General features: G+C 58.5%; 2 protein-coding genes across 2 annotated transcripts in view; one reads left to right on the top strand and one right to left on the bottom strand.

The window, feature by feature from the left end:
• FYCO1 (FYVE and coiled-coil domain autophagy adaptor 1) overlaps positions 1-17,552 on the bottom strand; it is a 72,304-nt gene that overhangs the window by 13,398 nt on the left and 41,354 nt on the right. Inside the window, exon 14 of the mRNA XM_058727225.1 lies at positions 17,090-17,231. Coding sequence (XP_058583208.1) covers positions 17,090-17,231 — 142 coding nt within the window. The remainder of the gene's footprint in view (positions 1-17,089; positions 17,232-17,552) is intronic.
• Positions 6,564-11,807, top strand: CXCR6 (C-X-C motif chemokine receptor 6). Its single transcript, XM_058727226.1, has 2 exons — positions 6,564-6,841; positions 9,898-11,807. Exon 2 carries the CDS (start codon positions 9,919-9,921, stop codon positions 10,942-10,944), a length of 1,026 nt encoding a protein of 341 aa, XP_058583209.1. The 5' UTR covers positions 6,564-6,841; positions 9,898-9,918; the 3' UTR covers positions 10,945-11,807.

Below are 17,552 nucleotides of genomic sequence, written 5' to 3'. Positions count from 1 at the left end.
TGCCCGGAGGGCTCTCCCCAGAGGTCTCTGGGGTGAGGTCAGTGCGCCCCAAACCGCCCCCCTCCCACCGCCAACAGGTACCCTTGTGTTCTCACCAGCCTGGCCCCGGGGGACACTCACTCGACCTCTGAGGCCCTGAAGGAATTTGAGTGAACTCAGTCCTGCCCCATCCCACCCCACCCCACCCCACCCCGCCTACTGCTGAAGTGCCTGGAGAGGTCAGCCCAGGTCCGTGGTGGGGTGGACACCGCACAGGACACTGACTCGGGCACGGGCCGCGTCCCGCAAACGCTCTCCGTCTGAGGCAGCCTCGCGCGCGCGCACACACACACACACACACACACACACACACACTCACACACACAGGTGGAAGCATCCTGCTGGAAGAAGGGGGGGTGGTCTCAGCATACACAGTGGCACGTGCAAGGTCAGTGGCTGGCAGCAAGCGTCCGGACCACGTGCTCAGACAGCCCTCCGTCCACCAGCTTCACACCCACCTGGGCACCAAGTTCATGGCTCCACCCGGAGCGCAGCTGTGATGTGTGCTGGAAAACCGGTGTGCCCGGCCGACGGCGCAGTCTGGGCGGCACGGCGGGCGGCCCTCAGCCATGCCTGGGGATCCTCGCGCTCAGCTGAGCTCAGGACCTGACCTGATACCGTCCCTGGGACACCAGGAATTCAAGAGAGCATAGCGGCTGAGGCCCAGAGCTTCTGCCTGGAGGCGGCAGCCATCACCTCTGCCTGCAGGGGATTCTCCGCCCGCCGCTGCTGACATTTCACTGCCAGGCGAGTCCCACGGCCAAGCCCACGACCACGACCACGGGCGCGGGACATTCATCCTTCCACAGGGAGAGGCACCGACACGGACAGGTCGGGATGCAAGATGTGCCCGTGGGGAGCGGCTGCAGATGGCCTACCTGAAGGTCCCCCTGAGCAGCCAGGGGCTCTCCGCGTGGGGGCAGAAAGGGGTGGTTTAGAGCAGACGACACCCAGCGGGTCTCCGCGAAGCCTGTCCCGGCTGTCACTCGCCTATGGGGCCGCGGCGTCGGCACACGTGGTGGTGCACCTGCACGGACGGCGCGGTGTGCACAGTCTGGGGGATGCGACAGGCAGCTTCCCCGGGGGCAGATACACAGGCAGATGCAGCCTGCTGCCACCCGCGAGCCCTCCTTCCCACTCCTCCCTGCACCCTGTCTACCACGGCCCTGGTCACCCCGGGCCTTCCTTCTCTTCTCTGGGTCCTCTCTCTCCCTAGGCTGAGGGCCCTTTGGAAGTAGGCCCGGCGCACACAGGGCGGCCGCTGCCGTCTGCGGGAACCACGCGGTGCGCTCGCCGCTCGCTAAGCGACAGACGTAGGGGTGCAAACTGCTCGCGTGGAAATTCAGAAGAGGGCAGAGAAATGCTGACAAAGAGAAGAACCGGGGACAGGCCCCGGAGGGCTGGAGACCGGGTCACGCATGGTGTGGCAGATGCTGGGTTCGCAGGGCGCCCACTGCTGACTTACAAGGCCCCTCTGTCCAGGGGAGAGCCGGTGCTGCCCAGGGAGAGGCCTCTGGCCTCCGGGGAAGCCTCCGGCACGAGACGGAGCTTCAAGACGTCACGCCCACTCGCCACCGGGCTCAGCAGCCCCTCTGGCATTTAGCTCTGTCGGCTGCCGGAGGGTGAGACGGCTGTCAGGCACCGCCGCGAGTGGGTGGTGGCGGGGCCAGCACGGGGAGCTGCCTAGATAACCAGGCACCCACTAGCACCCAGCTGCCCGGCCGGGGCTGTCCGCACACAGTCCCCGTCGGTCGGCCGGCCGTAAGCGGCACAGCCCGTCTTCAGACGCCCTGCCCTGCAGGGGCGGAGCGTGGCGAGCCCTGAGCAAGTGGGCACTCCAGAGGCAGGAGAGGCCGTGTGGCTCCGGGTGGGGTCGTCACTCCAAGGTGGTCCAGCCTTGGCTTTACGGCTGTGACTCTGGTGCCCTTCCCTCCTCCGAGGTCTGTTGTCCCTTCTCCACGCGGGCGAAGGGGGCAGAACCAGATGGGCTCCAGGCGGCGCTGGCTTGAGGAGGCAAGGTGTTTCCAAGGACCCTCCACGGCCTTCTCCACTCTTGCCAGGGAAGGCACGGCGAGAACATGCCTGCTGCTACTGAGGGCAAGCCTGGTCCCTCGCTGTCCCAGTCTGACCTCCTCCCTGCCCGCCTCCTTCCGTTGCTCTGGCAGCCACTGGCTTCCAGATCCAGAATCACAGAAGGTCAGTCAGTGCAAGAGGGTGTTCAAGGGACTGACTATACAACCCCCACTTGACGCCCACGGACACGGGGCTCCTGAGGAGCAGAGAGGGCCCAAGGCCGCTCAGGCCATTTGCTTTCATCCTCGTCCAAAGTGCAGACACCGTGCGAGACAAACAAGTAAGCAGGGATGGAATAAACTCCGACGTTGTAGTTGGTTCTCTTGGTTTTCCAGCATCAAGGATAAAAGATGTCCTAACCTGTCATCCCTCTTCCTCCAGCTCCCCATCTCCGACCACGACAAGCCCTGATGACCTGTGGGTACATGCTTCCCAGGGTAGGTCCCCAGCCCCTGCCGGCCCAGGCTGAGACCCTGCGTGAGGGAGCTGAGCAAGGCAGGCATGCGTGGGTGATGCCCTCTCGAGGGTAACGATTAGGGGCATAGAGGTTTCTTCTCAAGGGCTTTTCAAACTGTGGCTCGCGACCCGTTTAGTGGGTCATGAATCAAGTTAGTAAGTTATGACCAACGTTGGAAGAAAGTGAACGGAAAGCACCAGTGTGGGGCGCCTGGGTGGCTCAGTCGGTTGAGCGTCCGACTTCGGCTCAAGTCGTGATCTCACGGTTCGTGGGTTCGAGCCCCGCCTCGGGCTCTGTGCCGACAGCTTGGAGCCTGGAACCTGCTTCGGATTCCGTGTCTCCCTCTCTATCTGCCCCTCCCCCACTCGTGCTCTCTGTCTCTCTCTCTTCCTCAAAAATAAACATTAAAAAAAAATTTAAAAAAAAGTACCAATGCAACAGTATACTGCACGTTGAAAGGGTTTAGTACCGTTTCACGAGGGTCTTGCTTTGCCTTTCTGTGCATGCACGCAACCCCTTGGGTGGTCCTGTAAAACGTGTCTCTTACTGTGGGATGCGGTAGAAAAGCGACTTTTCTAGATTAAGATTAAAACAAAATTTAAAATTAAATCAGAGGATTACAAACAAGCTTGAGAATGCCGGGGAACAAAAGCAAGGCCACTAGGGGGCACCCTAACTCCTACCAGAACAATTTCCTTCTGTTGCCACTGCGGTGTTTTTCTCAGAGACAAGTTCACTGCCCACAGGCCCTTCCTCCTCTCCTTGCTCTGGCCACAGGAGCCCACTGCTAGCTATGGTGACCGCTGACGGCGTGTCACCCTCTCCCGCTGAGTTTCCATCCAGAGCCTGTGGTCGGGAGAGCTGAACTTGGCTCGAGGCACGCACACCTGTTTGTCAACTTGTTCCACCCTCTGGGGCTGGTCACCTTGGCGTCCCTTGGGGGTCCTGCCCCGCCAGTCTATGCTCAATAACTGTCTAGATTGCGTGCCCCGGGTAAGCTGGTTTCTGTCCCAAATGTCCCCAACAGAGGACATGACCAAGGTTCTACTTTAGAACCAAGTTAAGAATAAAGGTGGACCAGCGGACGGTGAGGAAATCCCTGGCAATGCAGTCCAGGGGTCCATGCCTGCTTGGGTGAGGGGTCACAGGTGAGGTCCCCCAGGCTTGGTTCTCTACAATGGTTTCTGCTCACAAATCAAAATGCCTGCCTTTCCATTTAATTACTGTATTATTTCAATCCTGCAAGCTGCCTGGGGAAGCAGGTCCTCTGGCTGTTGGGACTGGCTGAGGAAGGAAAGGGTGTCTGAAAAGCCCCCCGTGGCCTAAGTCTCTTGCTGACATCCTTCCTAGCCTCGCTAAGCAGCCCTTTTCACTGTGCCCGATTACCCAGGGTCCACAGTCCCCAGGCCAGCTTCTATCTGTGGTCAGGAGACGGCTCTCTGCTTACGACGTGCTGCCCAATTCAGCCGCCACCAGCCTCAAGGGGCCATTTGAACTCAAACTCATCAAAAATTTTAAAACGCCAACAATTTGGCTCCTTGGTTGCAGTGGCCACACTTCAGGTGCCCCACGGCCACTGTGTGGGGGCAGCGCGGACGCAGGACACGTCCGTCCTCGCAGACAATGCTCGTGAACAGCACCGGCTTGCAGCACAGGGCTGAGCTGAGCGGGGAACCGCAGTGTGGGACCCGGGGGCATTTCCACATTTTACTATTCAAAGTAAATTCCCAGTAGTTTTCCTTTTAGTCAGTGGCTTCCTTTTTTACCCAAGTACCAAGCGATGAAGAACACTTGTTGGTATTTTGATTTCTAATTACTTAGTAACCGCGGTCTGACTGCGACACCCAAAGCCGCATGCCTAGCCTCAGAACCAAGAGCCAGGCATCACCGGGCACGCCGCTCCCAGCTCACTGCTTGGGCTATTTCTCTGAGGCTTCCGGTCCTAACTCATCCTCCACGGCCCCCGTCATCCGCCAGTGCTTTGCAGCTAGACTTCTGCCAGCAGCAGTGACCGCCTCACTCCGGGGTCCTGGGATGGACACTCACCCCGGGCTCTGGGTTGGGAACGTCAGGTGCCCGGGAAAAGCGAGCAGGTCGGCGCTGACTTCCAGGACAGATCCGCAGCAGGCGCGGCCGCTGCTTTTCCGTCTGTTCTTCCCCCAGTTCTGCTTAGAAAACGTTTCAGTATTCCAGGGGGAAGTCTAGGACCTATGCCTGGGTGTCTGCCCGTAAGAATGCTTAGAGCTTGGTTTCAGAGAAAAGTAAGGTCTTCAAAACAAAGAGCACTCCAAATCGGCAGACAAGAAGTTGCAAGCGGGCGTTTTGTAAAGTGGTCGAAATAAGGTTCTGTGCCGCCCCCCCCACCCGGCCCCGACTCTGACGCTGTGAGTGGCTCCCTCCTCCAGCTCAGTTGCACGTCTTTCGCTGGAGAGCTTTCCCCTAGTGAAGGGTGACGACGTGCCCTCTCAAATACCTGCCCCCCCCGCAAGCGTGCGCACGGTGGTGGGGGGGCACCGGGGTGAGCCCCGTCTCTTCCCACGGGGTGCAGACGCTTGCACGTCCGAGACAGCAGGGCATGGCCGCGTTGAGGGTGCTTGACAAGGCTCAGGCTGTTCTCTGTTCTGTGGACTGGTCCCAAACGACACAGCTGGCCTGTCCCCGGGGAAAAAAGCTCCTCTCTCCGAGCTCCGAAGGTTCCAAGATGAAAGGCTGGCTCGCTCTTAAGGGATGTCTGTCGTAAAAGTCCTCTTTCAGAGGAGGGGTGCTTTGGCCCCGCTCGCCTGCGGTGTTTGGTTCAGCTCGTTCACCGTCCACTGGCCCGTGTCCCCCCACCGTCCGCCCAGAGGCAGACACCCCGCATAGCCTCCTGGCTCCTGCCCTCAGGGGAACATCTCGTTCGTGTGTACCAGTGTGGCGGGAGCGTTTGAACTAGTTCGTTCAAAAGGCCTTGAACAGGGGCGCCTGGGTGGCGCAGTCGGTTAAGCGTCCGACTTCGGCCAGGTCACGATCTCGCGGTCCGCGAGTTCGAGCCCCGCGTCGGGCTCTGGGCCGACGGCTCGGAGCCTGGAGCCTGGAGCCTGCTTCGGATTCTGTGTCTCCCTCTCTCTCTGCCCCTCCCCCGTTCATGCTCTGTCTCTCTCTGTCCCAAAAATAAATAAAAAACGTTGAAAAAAAAAAAAAATTTAAAAAAAAAAAAAAAAAAAAAAAAAGGCCTTGAACATCCACTAGCGGTCTCCCAAGCCTCTGCTGAGACCCCCCGGATAGCTCCACGCTCACACGGACCCTCGTGACCTGGCGGCCCAGGGGACAGGAGTGTCACGGGCAAGCGAGCTCCTCTCTCGACCCTTCTGCTTACTCATCTGTGAAGGACGAGGGCTGGACGGCTAGGTGAGAAGCACCCAGAGCAGAGCCTGGCTCCTAGTGGAGCTGAGTGCTAGTCCCTAGGTCCTAGGCCGTGCCTGGCCCCTGCTCCCAGTGCCTGACACCCTGCCCTTAGGAAGAGCCACAGGAGCCCGTGTGACCAGCAGACGTGCACCGGCCACGGTGGGGACCGGGCTGAACGCGGTGCAGGGGCGGGGGCGGGGGGGTGGGGGGGGGAGGCCTGGTGGCTCAGCGCGAGTCTGCTGCTGGGAAGGCAGAAATGGAGCCCACACCTCCAGAGACCTGGGTTTGTATCCTGGAAGCGCCAGTCTTTAGCTGTGTACACGCAGGGCTGTTATTTTGGCTGGGGTCCTCAGTGTTTCCATCTATAAAACGGGGATAACACTGACTTTGCAGGGCTGCTGTTTTTTTGAGTGGGGGTCAGTGGCTATCAAGCATATCCAGAACCCAGGCCACAGCGTGCACTTTGCGGTGGTCCAGACCCAAACGGTTCCAGAGGGACAGGACTAGCGAGTGAAGTAATCTTACGGTACAAATGCCACCATCGTCAGTGGGCTGCCTGGGCCAGACCTACTTACTGCTCCCCTTTGGCTTATAAACAGAAGCCCTCTCAGGTCCTGACAGACGACCGCGTCCACAGCCAGGCGGCAGGGAGGGTAGCGCATCGGAGCCACTGCTCCCTATCTCTGATCTCCCAAATTACGCGCGTGCAGGCGGGTCATGTGGATTCTGCTGTACGAGGCAGGGGTAGGGCCGGGTCTCTTATGATCACCAACCAAGGGCTCTCAGAAGACATTCAACGGAAACACGGACCACATCACAGACAGGTGGAGGCAGACCTTGTGCCGTGAACGCTCATCTCTGCAACACGTCGACAGCGCCTCTCCACTGGTGAGTCATCCGTCTTCTTTAGAGTTAAAAGGCAGGTGCTAACCCCGGCTTGCTGGGGTCCTCTGATCCCTGCCCGTGGTGCAGTACCGTGTAAATGCCCGGACTTTAGAGCCCGACCGCTCTCGGTCTGAATTCTGCCTTTGCCCCACGACTAGAGAATTGTGGAGATGACTTAGCGTGGTTCGGGGCACACAGTCCGTGCTCGTAAGCTGACGGCACTGGGGGTGCCCTCCCCGGGAGACCAGGACAGGCTGGCCACTGTCCACATCTGTTCACAGAATAATCTCTCCGTCTCCATTTTCATTTCTTCTTCATTATATAATTTGCAACACTGGCTGCTCTCTCAGGCGGCTGTCTAGTTTCTTTTCTCAAGGTAAGTCAATATACCACTGCAGAGACTTCAGAGAAGGCGAGACTTAGGGGGAAGGGAAAGAAGTCAGCCCCGACTCCACAGCCAGACGCAAGCTGCTGATCAATTCTGGGCTTTTTTTTTTTTTTTTTTTTTTTTTTTTACTGTTTTAGAACATATAGTCAAAACTGGGGTGCCTGGCTGGTTGAGTCGTGGAGCGTGCGACTCTCCATCTCGGGGTTGTGAGTTCAAGCCCCACGTTGGATGTGGAGCCTCCTTAAGATATATGCACATCTGAGGAAAAGGTCTGTGGCTTTTAGGAGATTCTCAAAGGGGTTTACGATCAAAGGAAGTTCAGAATCACGACCAATTTTACATCCTTTTGGACACCCATTCATTGGAATACTTAACAGCCAATGCTAATTGTGCAGACTTACTCTGTTGTGAGAAATTTAAGCGTACTGCCGACTCACTAAAAGCACTTCCTAAACCTAAACATAGTTTGCGCTATATTCTATTTTCTGTCTGGATTGTAACTTGCTGATTTGTTTCGGATCAGACATTTACACTGCTTCCAAAGCTGAATACTGTGTTACTTGAAAAAAAAAAAAAAAAAAAAAAGTTGCATAGGTCAACACAGGGCTTTGGCTACTCAAGACAAAGAAATGAATGATCTTAACCTTTCTGGAAGGGAAACTCATTCTCAGTTACTCAATCTGCACAGAGCTGGGCGGTTCCAGTCCGTCGGCACAGCACCCAAGTTTGCCAATTATCACAAGCGAGTTTGCACGGGCCCTTTGAGGAAACGTGTAACGCCAGCGCCAGGAGGATTTTCTTGTAAAAAGGCAAGAGGGAGGCAGGCAATCATGGAGATGTGATGTTACTCTTAAGGAGAGCAGAGCCGCCTGTGCACGTGCTAAGAGCTGAAAAAGATGTTTCTGTCCCCGCGTGAGGCAGGAACACACACACATCATCTGACCTACTTAACCCAGGAGTCCGAACGGCTGGCGGGGTGGCGTTATTACGGCTCGTCTCTCACCCTTACTGATCTCACATCTTGTGGTTGAGGGGCAGGGGCTTTTCACGGAGGCGTCTTACCCCAAGGCGAGCTTCCTCCTTGCAGAGAAAGGGCACTCTGTTCCCAGGAGGACCGGCAGGGCCGATACCGTCTCCAGTCAGGACAAGGAGTCCTCAAGTCGATCAGAAAGGAAGACGTGATCTCTCCTTGTACATGCCCTTGTCTGGCTGGCTGGCATTCTGCCTTTGCTACACCAAATGCCTATTCGTCTCAAAACGCCTTCTTGAGGTGCTAGCGAGGTATGGCCCTGGGTCACCGGAAATGAGCCGCTGCGTGCCGGCTCTCTGCAGGTCAGTGACCTGGCACCCCAGGGCCGGTGCTGCCGTAGCCGCCTCTGCTCTCATGCCCGAGTACATCACCCTCGCATCCTGTCCCTGCTCCTCGTCAGGGTCACAGGGCAGAGGGAAGTGACGGCCCTGAAAGGCCGGGAGCCCCGGGCAAGAAAGGCGGCTGTGGTGGCTGCTTCCTGCCTCACTGCAAGGCTGGCCCCCCCGCTGGCGGGCCTTCCATTTGTTCAAGGAGACCCCTTGGGCATAAACTGCTAGTCTCGAAAGCTAAAGTGATGTTCCCTTCTGGGGAGATGCTCCGTTTAAGAGGGTCCTGGGGATCAAGAAGTCTTCAGGAAACCAGGCTCCGGTGGAGGAGGGTCGTGTGACGGGCGGTGAGGGGCCGGCTGGGCTGGGGCTGGGCTGGGGCTGGGCTGGGAGGGCAGCTGCCCGCTTCCCCGGCCGTGACCAGCTCAGCCACAGTGCTGGGCAGCTGGGGCTTCCCATGCCTGTCTCCCCACCTCCTAAATCTAGGCAGCTAAGGGCAAGAAAAGACAGAACGGACCGTCTACCCTGGTGGGAGAGGGTCAGCCCGAGAGCCCCTGTTGGTCTGCAGAAGTCTCCTCAATGGTGGAGCCCCCGGGGAGGGGGGCTACTTGGCTTAGCTTCCGCAGTTAGCAGCTCAGGGCTCTCATTCAACAGAAAATGAGGCACAGGATGGGCGGACGAAGGCAGGCCTGACCATGAGAGAGCAGTTCTTGGGGCGCCTGGGTGGCTCAGTCGGTTAAGCTTCCGACTTCGGCTCGGGTCACGATCTCGCGGTTTATGAGTTCAAGCCCCGCGTCGGGCTCTGTGCTGACATCTCGGAGCCCGCAGCCTGCTTCAGATTCTGTGTCTCCCTCTCTCTCTCTCTGCCCCTCCCCAGCTGGTGCGCGTGCGCTCTCTCTCAAAAATAAATATTACATGAAAATAGGTAAAAAAAAAAAACCAAAACAAAACAAAAAGCAGTTCTACACTTCCAGGAGGGCAATGCCCACACTCCACCACATGGTGACCTTTGGCTTCAAGGCCAGCTGGCACAGGATTTTATGGACTGTGCGTGGGGGTCAGTTACGTGTTGTCTGTGAGGCGGGTGACAGCCTTAGAACCTTAGGGCCAATTCAGGGTCCCTCATCCCGCCCAGGCAATCGCCCCTCAGCTCTGGCTGTCTCCAGGGTACTGGAATGTGCTGCCACTGACCAGAACTCAGGTGGGTGGGTTCAGGAGATGACTACGCGCCCCCTAAAAGTGGGCCAACAGGACTGTGGGAGGACGGGAGGTGTCCCCCTCGGCCCTGACTGGAGCTCCCGTGTCTGCCTCCCAGGTGTTCATCAGAACGCACGCCATGGCTGAGTATGACTACGTGGACCCCGGCTTCTTCAACACCTCCAGCGACGGCAGCCGGGGGCACGAACGCTTCTTGGAGTTCCGCAAGGTCTTTCTGCCCTGCATGTACCTGGGGGTGTTCATCGGCGGCCTGGCGGGGAACGCGCTGGTGCTGGTCATCTACGTCTTCTACCAGAAGCTGAAGAGCCTGACGGACGTGTTCCTGGTGAACCTGCCCTTGGCCGACCTGGTGTTCGTCTGCACCCTGCCCTTCTGGGCCTACGCGAGCATCCACGAGTGGGTCTTCGGCGACGTCCTGTGCAAGACCCTGCTGGGCATCTACACCTTGAACTTCTACACATCCATGCTCATCCTCGCCTGCGTCACCATTGACCGCTTCGTCGCGGTGGCTCGGGCCACCAAGGCCTACAACCAGCGGGCGAGGTGGATGGCCTGGGGCAAGGCCATCTGTCTGTTCATCTGGGGGGCCTCCCTGCTGCTTTCGCTGCCGCAGATAATCTACGGCCACGTCCTCTATCTCGACAAGCTCGTCTGTGGTTATCACGACGAGGAGATTTCCACTGTGGTTCTCGCCACCCAGATGACACTGGGGTTCTTCCTGCCCCTGGTCGCCATGATTGTCTGCTACTCGGTCATAATCAAGACTCTGCTTCGCGCCCGAGGCTTCAAGAAGCACAAGTCCCTGAAGGTCATCTTCCTGGTGGTGGCCGCGTTCCTGCTGACCCAGACGCCCTTCAACCTCGTGAAGCTAATCCGCAGCACGAACTGGGAGCACTACACCATGACCAGCTTCCACTACGCCATCATCGTGACGGAGGCCATCGCCTACCTGCGGGCCTGCCTTAACCCCGTGCTCTATGCCTTCGTTGGCTTGAAGTTTCGGAGGAACTTCTGGAAACTCGTGAAAGACCTCGGCTGCCTCCCTTACCTGGGGGTCTCAGGTCAATGGAAGTCTTCCGACGATGCCTCCAAGACCTGTTCTGCCTCGCATCAGGTGGAGGCCACCAGCATGTTCCAGCTGTAGGCCTCGGCCGGGCTTGGAGAGCCGCTCAGGAGCTTATAGGAGCATGGCTGTGTGCTCTGGACGCCACGAGGAAGGCTTTGTTTAGGACTTACGCATTCTCATGGAGAAGGCATGCGGCAGCCGGTGTGGGAGCCTGCTTCTCGGGCATGAACACAATCTGCTCTCTTCTCAAACCCTCAGGCCTAAAGCTCAGGGTTGGGGGAAGGGCTCTAAAACCCGGAAGGGCTTTCCTTCCTCCATCCCCAAGAATGCTGGCTCCGAGGGAATGAAGTGCGACCCTTAAGACCTTAGGCCCTCCTCCGTGGGGGCTGGGACTGGATGCTGAAGGGGGAGCATGGCCACAAAACTGCTGAGGGCAGGTGACACTCCAGGCTCTCCGGTACAGAAGGTTCTTCTGGCCACTGGGAAGCGGGGAGACGAGACCAGCCATGAAAACGAGGGCTCGTCCATCTGGCTCAGACCTCAATCGCCAGGTACCTGACAGAGATGAGATCAGGTTCTGCCTCACCTTCGGGTTTCGCCTTTATATAGAGAGATGATTATGTTCTCTTCGATTAATCTCGGAAGGAGGAACACCAGGGGACATGAACGGGCCCAAACGAATTACTCAGCCGAGGGTCCCAGCGGTCCACAGGATGCTAGGAGAACGTGCAAAGCAGAGTTTGCGACCATTATGGATCTAAGCAGCAGTTCTGAATCGGATTCTTGGGTGGGTTTGCTCATTTAAAAACTAAGCTGTCCAACGCCCGACATGCTCACACGCAGATAAATCATGTATCAGTGTATGTAGGATACAAACACACGCATATCAAATGGCATATGTCTTTCGTGGCTACGAAATAAAACCCTTTTAAAGTCTCCAAGCTATGTTTATCCCCAGGCACGTTTTACTTTACCGTATGCTTGGCACATACTGGAGGTGATTACTTGTGGGCTCAGAGCATTGGGAAAGCAGTTAAAATTGTGAACTTTGAGGGCGCGGCCCGATCAAGGAAATGGAACACACCAGGGATAATGCTTTCACCGTGGCTTTCAACCTCCTGCCCAAAATGTGAGGTACGCTCGTGTCACCTCCGTAACATGGTCACACGATGAAGCAGTTCTAAATGGCAGACGCTTGTGTGTGGTTTTTAGATTAGATCCTTGTAGCCATCTGCTCTATCGGCTTAAAGTTGCCTTTCTGGCTCACGCTTCGAAAAACCACTCACCAAACTGGAGAGGACCAATCACCTACGGTGAGAGAGCGAGCGAGCGCACAGGCAGGGCGGTGGGTCCGACCCCGCTGAGCGGTGCGGCTACGGGGCTGGCGTGGAGCCCTAGCTCCGGTGCTCACTGGTGAGCATGACCAGCTGGCAATCTCTTAGCCTCTTTTGTTTTGGTGAGACACGGGCCATAACAGCCCCCGCCTCTGGGGGCTGGAGGGGGGGGGGGGGGGGACTTGGGACAGCGCATACAGAACCGTTAGCACAGGGGGCACTCGGGGGTGGGAGGGCCCCAAAGACGGCAGTGACAGCTCAAGACCTAGTGACACACGGAGGCCGCAGGTCTGTCCCGTGCAGGTTGGCAGGGCGCGGGAAGGGCGCCTGGCATGTCACACGCCACCCTGGTCCAGCTGCGCACAGGCCGGGCCTCGCAGGCCCACGTGACCCCCGTACCGTCTCACACTCGTGCCTAAATGCACCCTGGAGGGCGGCAGCCTCACGGGACACAGGCCCTGTGGACTGAGCGCTTCCTTGCACGGCAAACTCTGCCCTTTCTATGGTGACAAGCCTGACTTTTATCTTCTTTAAATTGGCTTCAAATACAAAAAAAAAAAAAAAAAAAAAAAAGCAGCAGGAAAAAAAATAAAAAGTACAAACTGGCTTCAAAGCGGGAGTTTCACATGCCCCCCTCCTTTGTGCGTTCATCTCAAGGGTTAGCACTTCTGATGGAGGGGCCCCCGGCCCCTCACTTCCCCAGAACGAGAGACGGAGGCCCTGCCTGGAAAGGAGGACGTGAAGAAGCTGTAACCGGGGCCCCGCAGCCGTGCGGCGTGACGGGCAGAGCAGGGCTCCGGCCCTGTGCGTCCCGGGATGAGGTGCTCGGCCTCCTAGGGCCCAGTTCACCATCCGCACCATCGGCTGAGGGCGGCCCTCCCTCCAGGAGTGCCCGTGAGGCCCGGACGGCGCACCGTGGGGGCCAAGCTGGGGGCTGCCTGGCCGAGGCAACGGGGCCGCTGGGCTCTCCCCAACCAGGTGCCTGCCGGGCTGAGGCAAACCAGACCAGGCACCCGTCGGGCCGCGCCCCGCCCCAGGCCTGGGTTATACGCCCTCTCTCCAGGCTCCCCGCAAAAAGGCTGCGTGCGTCCTTCTAAGGCTTAGGAAAACCCAGGAATGGCACAGCAGCAGAATCTTCCTTTACCTTCTGTGTGTTCTCACTCACTGGCCCTATACTCCTCTGGACTCTCATCTGCTACGCCTGAGAGTCGGGACGCTTCCCAGCCCTCCCCTGGGTACAGGGCAGTGCTGGCAACAGAGGCCGGCACAGCCCGCATCGGGAGCGGAGGCCTTTGACGACGTGACTTCGTTCTGTCCACACAACAGCCCCACGGGGCGCAAGTTCCCGGCCTCGGTCCTGCTCTGCTCCTCCCCTGACTGCTCACACGCAGCAGCACGCGATGGGGCACAGGTGGGAGCGGGGGCTGTAGAAGGGTGGGCCAGGCTGCCTCGAGCGCGGCCTCGGGGTCCGCGGGCAAGCTACTCCCTCGCCATGTCCCCGACACTTCAGGGCCGTTAGCGGTCCCGCGTGGCCGCACCGACGGGTGGTGAACATGGGGTGACCCCGATTCCAGGGGCCGCCCGGGGAGCCAGAAGCCCAGGTGATCTCAGTGAGCATTCCGGACGGAGGGATTGGTGCTGTGGGAGAGAACGGCTGAAGCCTCCCCTGCTGGCGGGGTCCAGGAGTGGAGGGAGTGGTCGCTGTGACCTCCTCCCCCAAGGGGCCCCCCAGGCGGTGCCTCTTTCATGCGCCCGGTCCTCCACGGTCCGTGGGGACTCCCAACTCCGAGCCGCGCGAGGCCTGGCGCGCTCGTCCCCATGCTTCAGGTGAGGAAACTAGCTCAGAGAGATTAAGACCCGCCAAAGCTCACCCGGCACAGCCAGGGCCAGGACTCCGGTGAACAGCCCCTTTCTCTGCCCCCAAGTGTTGGCCAACAGAGGTTTCCTGCAGCGGATGCGCTCAAGGTACCAGCCAGCTCCGTCCTCCTCACGAAGGGGGAGAACGCTGGGCTAACCCGAGCACAAGGTGGCTTTTTGCCTTCACGGTCACTACCGTATCCTGTTCTCGTTTTGTGTCTGAGATACAGGCGTCCCATCTCCCGGCCAGTGATCAACCGACCCCAGCCCCCCAGCAAAGCACTCTGACCGGGAAGTACCAGTTAGTTACAAAGCAATTACTGGCAAAGGTGCCCCGAGGGTCAGGGACAGTCTCGACGACTTTAGCTCAGTGTCACTGGGCACTGGGAGAGGTTTTCCTTGGAGAAATACTGGGGTACCAGGCGCAAGCAGGAGACGGGCCCGGCTCAGTGCCCGGCATCACAACGCACGCGGGACATCACAGAAACGAGGCGCCTCCACGGGAGGCCTCCCAGGCGCCAGGCACCAGGCTCGGCGCTTTATACGCACCCTTCTCATCGAATCTTCCTGCCGGTCCCAGAGGGGGACGGTCCCCATCTCTCCTAGGGGAGGGCACTGAGTTCGGGAGGCTGCGGTACCCCAGTCCACGGAACCTGGAGGTGGCAGCTTACGCTCCGACCAGGTGTCGGATTCTGGAGATCAAGCTCTTCACGGCCGTATGGCCCGTTCGTCTCGTGACCAGAAGGGGAGGCCAGGCCGGGGTGGAGGCAGAGCGGAGGCCGAGAGACCCAAGGCCCAGCCCTGCGACGTCAATGATGAGAGCTTTCTCTCCATCTCCGCCTGCCCCCTCGGTGCCGAGCACAGAAGGATACCTGGTCCCTGGAGAAGGCCGAGGGGGAGCTCGGCTGAGCGTGGGGAGCGGGTGCGGATGGGCTTGTCTGGAGGGCTCTGAAGAACGCCATCTTTTCTCCCCAGGGAAGGGGTTGTGCTTCTGTTTCTCATCAGTGGGGGCCAGTGGGAGGCTGCTCAGGGGTGTGGGGACCTCTGCCTGTCCCCTCACTGCCAGGAAGGGCGAGGCAGACAACTTCATTGCCCGCAGAATGTGTACACGTTGCAGGGCGGGAGGCAGAGCACAGGCTTCTGATGTGTACATGGGGAAGTGGGGCCCTGAGAAGAGAAATGAACTCTTTGGAATGAACCTCAAGCCTGTGGACGGAGGGAGGGGTTCTGGGCTCAAAGACTAGTGCTGACACTTATAACCCCGTGCCCTGGAGTGGCTTATCTGGCCTCCCGAGGCTTCAGCAGCTTTACCTGTAAAATGAGGACCGTAATCCCTAAGCCTCAGAGGGCTGGGCAGGGACCGAGCGAGGCCACGCACAGAGGCGGCCGGCACAGGAAGGTGCCCGGCAGAGTGGCTTTCGACAACACGGCTTCCAAGCAGCCTTCTTTCCTCTGTGGATTTGGACACACCCGGTGTTCAATCCCTTCCGGATCACTTCTTACTTTGGACTTGCTGATTTCTTTCTCGAAGTTTCCCATCAGGGAGGCTTACGCAAATCCAGGCTTACCGCCCGCACTTTTTCAGGGTCCTGGCGTTTCTGATCGGTCTTAGGAAGAAAAAGAACGTACGACAAAGCTACCAGAGACACTTGGGTCTTCTCTGATGCACAGAGATGGCGTGTGAGGGTGCAGGCCCTTAGCTGAGTAGCAGAGGCCGCAGGGACCGCAGGCTCCCGACTGCCAGGCCCAGATCCACCCTGGGGGCCGCAGGCCAGCGCACTGGTGGTTTCCTTTCCCTGGGACACTTCCCGATTTCCCGGGACCGAAACACAGTATTTGTCAGCGGTCAGAGTGCCTTCTGTTTCTGTTCTTACTGGCAAAGGGGAAGGTGAGGGGCGAGGGAAAGAGGGAGCTGCGGGGGGTCACTCTCTCCTGCAGGCGACAGCCACAGGCCGTCCTCCCAGGTCTGGAGGCCCCAGTCCTGCTCACCTCACCGCCTACCCACCTGGCGGGGAGTACAGTTGCCAGGTGATGGCGGCTCCGTGGCTCAGTGCCCTTGGGAGAACACTGCAGGCTATGGGGTCAGGGGCACTTCAGGAGGCGGGGGTTCCAGGCAGGGAAAGGCAAGGCCCAAAACCGCAGAAGCAGCACTGCATAGGGGCTGATGGGCTGGGTGATCCTGTGGGCTCTCTCCATGAGGCTACAACACGAGCGTTTGGTCACCCTCTAGTCAGAGAACAGGGGAGTGCGGAGGGATACACGTAAGCCTAAAATTTCTTGCACTGAGTGCTCCGTGAGGATTCAATACATCTGCACGGCAGAAATCCTGGCTGATTAATCCTAGCCCTCCTCTGAGTCCTGGGCAGGAAGAGAGGGGCAGAGATGTGAATGTGGGTATTGGCCAGGTGCATCACGAAACTCCCTAACTGGAGGGAAAGTGGGTCAAGAAATGCCTGGACCCGGGGGGGGCCATGTAAATTCTTTCTTGGCTTTTGAGCAGTCTGTGCTTTGCTGTAGAAACCGCATTTAAGCCCAATACCAGGGGCTGAGAGACGCTGAGCAGGGCTGCCGTGGGGGGTGGGGGGCTTGACCTTTTCCTGTGGGTCCCCTTGGCATAAACTCTTGACACGGAAACATGGTGGCACTTCGTGAGGTTACCTCATATTATTTAAAAATTGGCCTTTGCAAAGCTCTCCTCGCAAACCTGGTTGGAAAACAGCTGGCCTGGAAAAACGGGAAGACTGGTGGAGACTAAGTACCAACGGACCAGCAGGACACAGACAGACACGAGGGGTGCACGGCGGGGCAACCGGGTGAAGAGGCAGTGGGTGGGCGGCCGTCCGCAAGCCCAGGACCCTCACCTGGAACTTCCAGTCTCCAGAACTGTCCCGAGCACTGTTCTGAGGCACCTTCCCTTAAGCAAAGACAGCCAATCCTGCTTCCAGAGTCTCACTTTCCTGGTCCTTTAATCAGGAGGCACAAGGGCCCGACACCCAGTGAGCACACAGGAAGTAAAGGTGAGGTCTACTCACTGTTCGGGCATGTTAGGGTCGAGGGAGTCAGTTTCGGTGGGTGTCTCAGGCGAGGAGCCCGACTCCTGAATCTGGCACAGCTCCTCATCGGTGATGATGTCAAACGCGGCATCGTCCGGCGGCCTGCAGTCTGCGTCTACACCTGGGCCACAGAGGGGGTGGGGAGAGAAGAGACACACGCAGTTACGCACAGGATGGGGAGGGGACGCCGGGAGGCGAGGGGCTGTACCTGTGCGGGATGGGCCACCGGGACACGCTCTAAGTGCCCGCTCAACCCACAGCTACTCTGTCTGGATGGGAGAGAAATGGCTGCTGAGACATTCCAGAAAGCGGTGGGGCCCACAGGGGAAGCTGAACACATGAATTAAGAGATTGCTCTGAAGCTCCTCAGTCGGGTCTTAAAGAGATTCAAGCCCTTACATATTCTCTGAGGCCTCTTATTCAGAAACAAACAAACAAAAAA

Source organism: Neofelis nebulosa, chromosome 4 (genome assembly GCF_028018385.1).
Source record: "Neofelis nebulosa isolate mNeoNeb1 chromosome 4, mNeoNeb1.pri, whole genome shotgun sequence".
In the NCBI taxonomy this organism is placed as follows: Eukaryota; Metazoa; Chordata; class Mammalia; order Carnivora; family Felidae; genus Neofelis; species Neofelis nebulosa.
The sequence above is the reverse complement of the archived record's forward strand: the minus strand, read 5'-3'. Positions and strand labels throughout refer to the sequence as shown.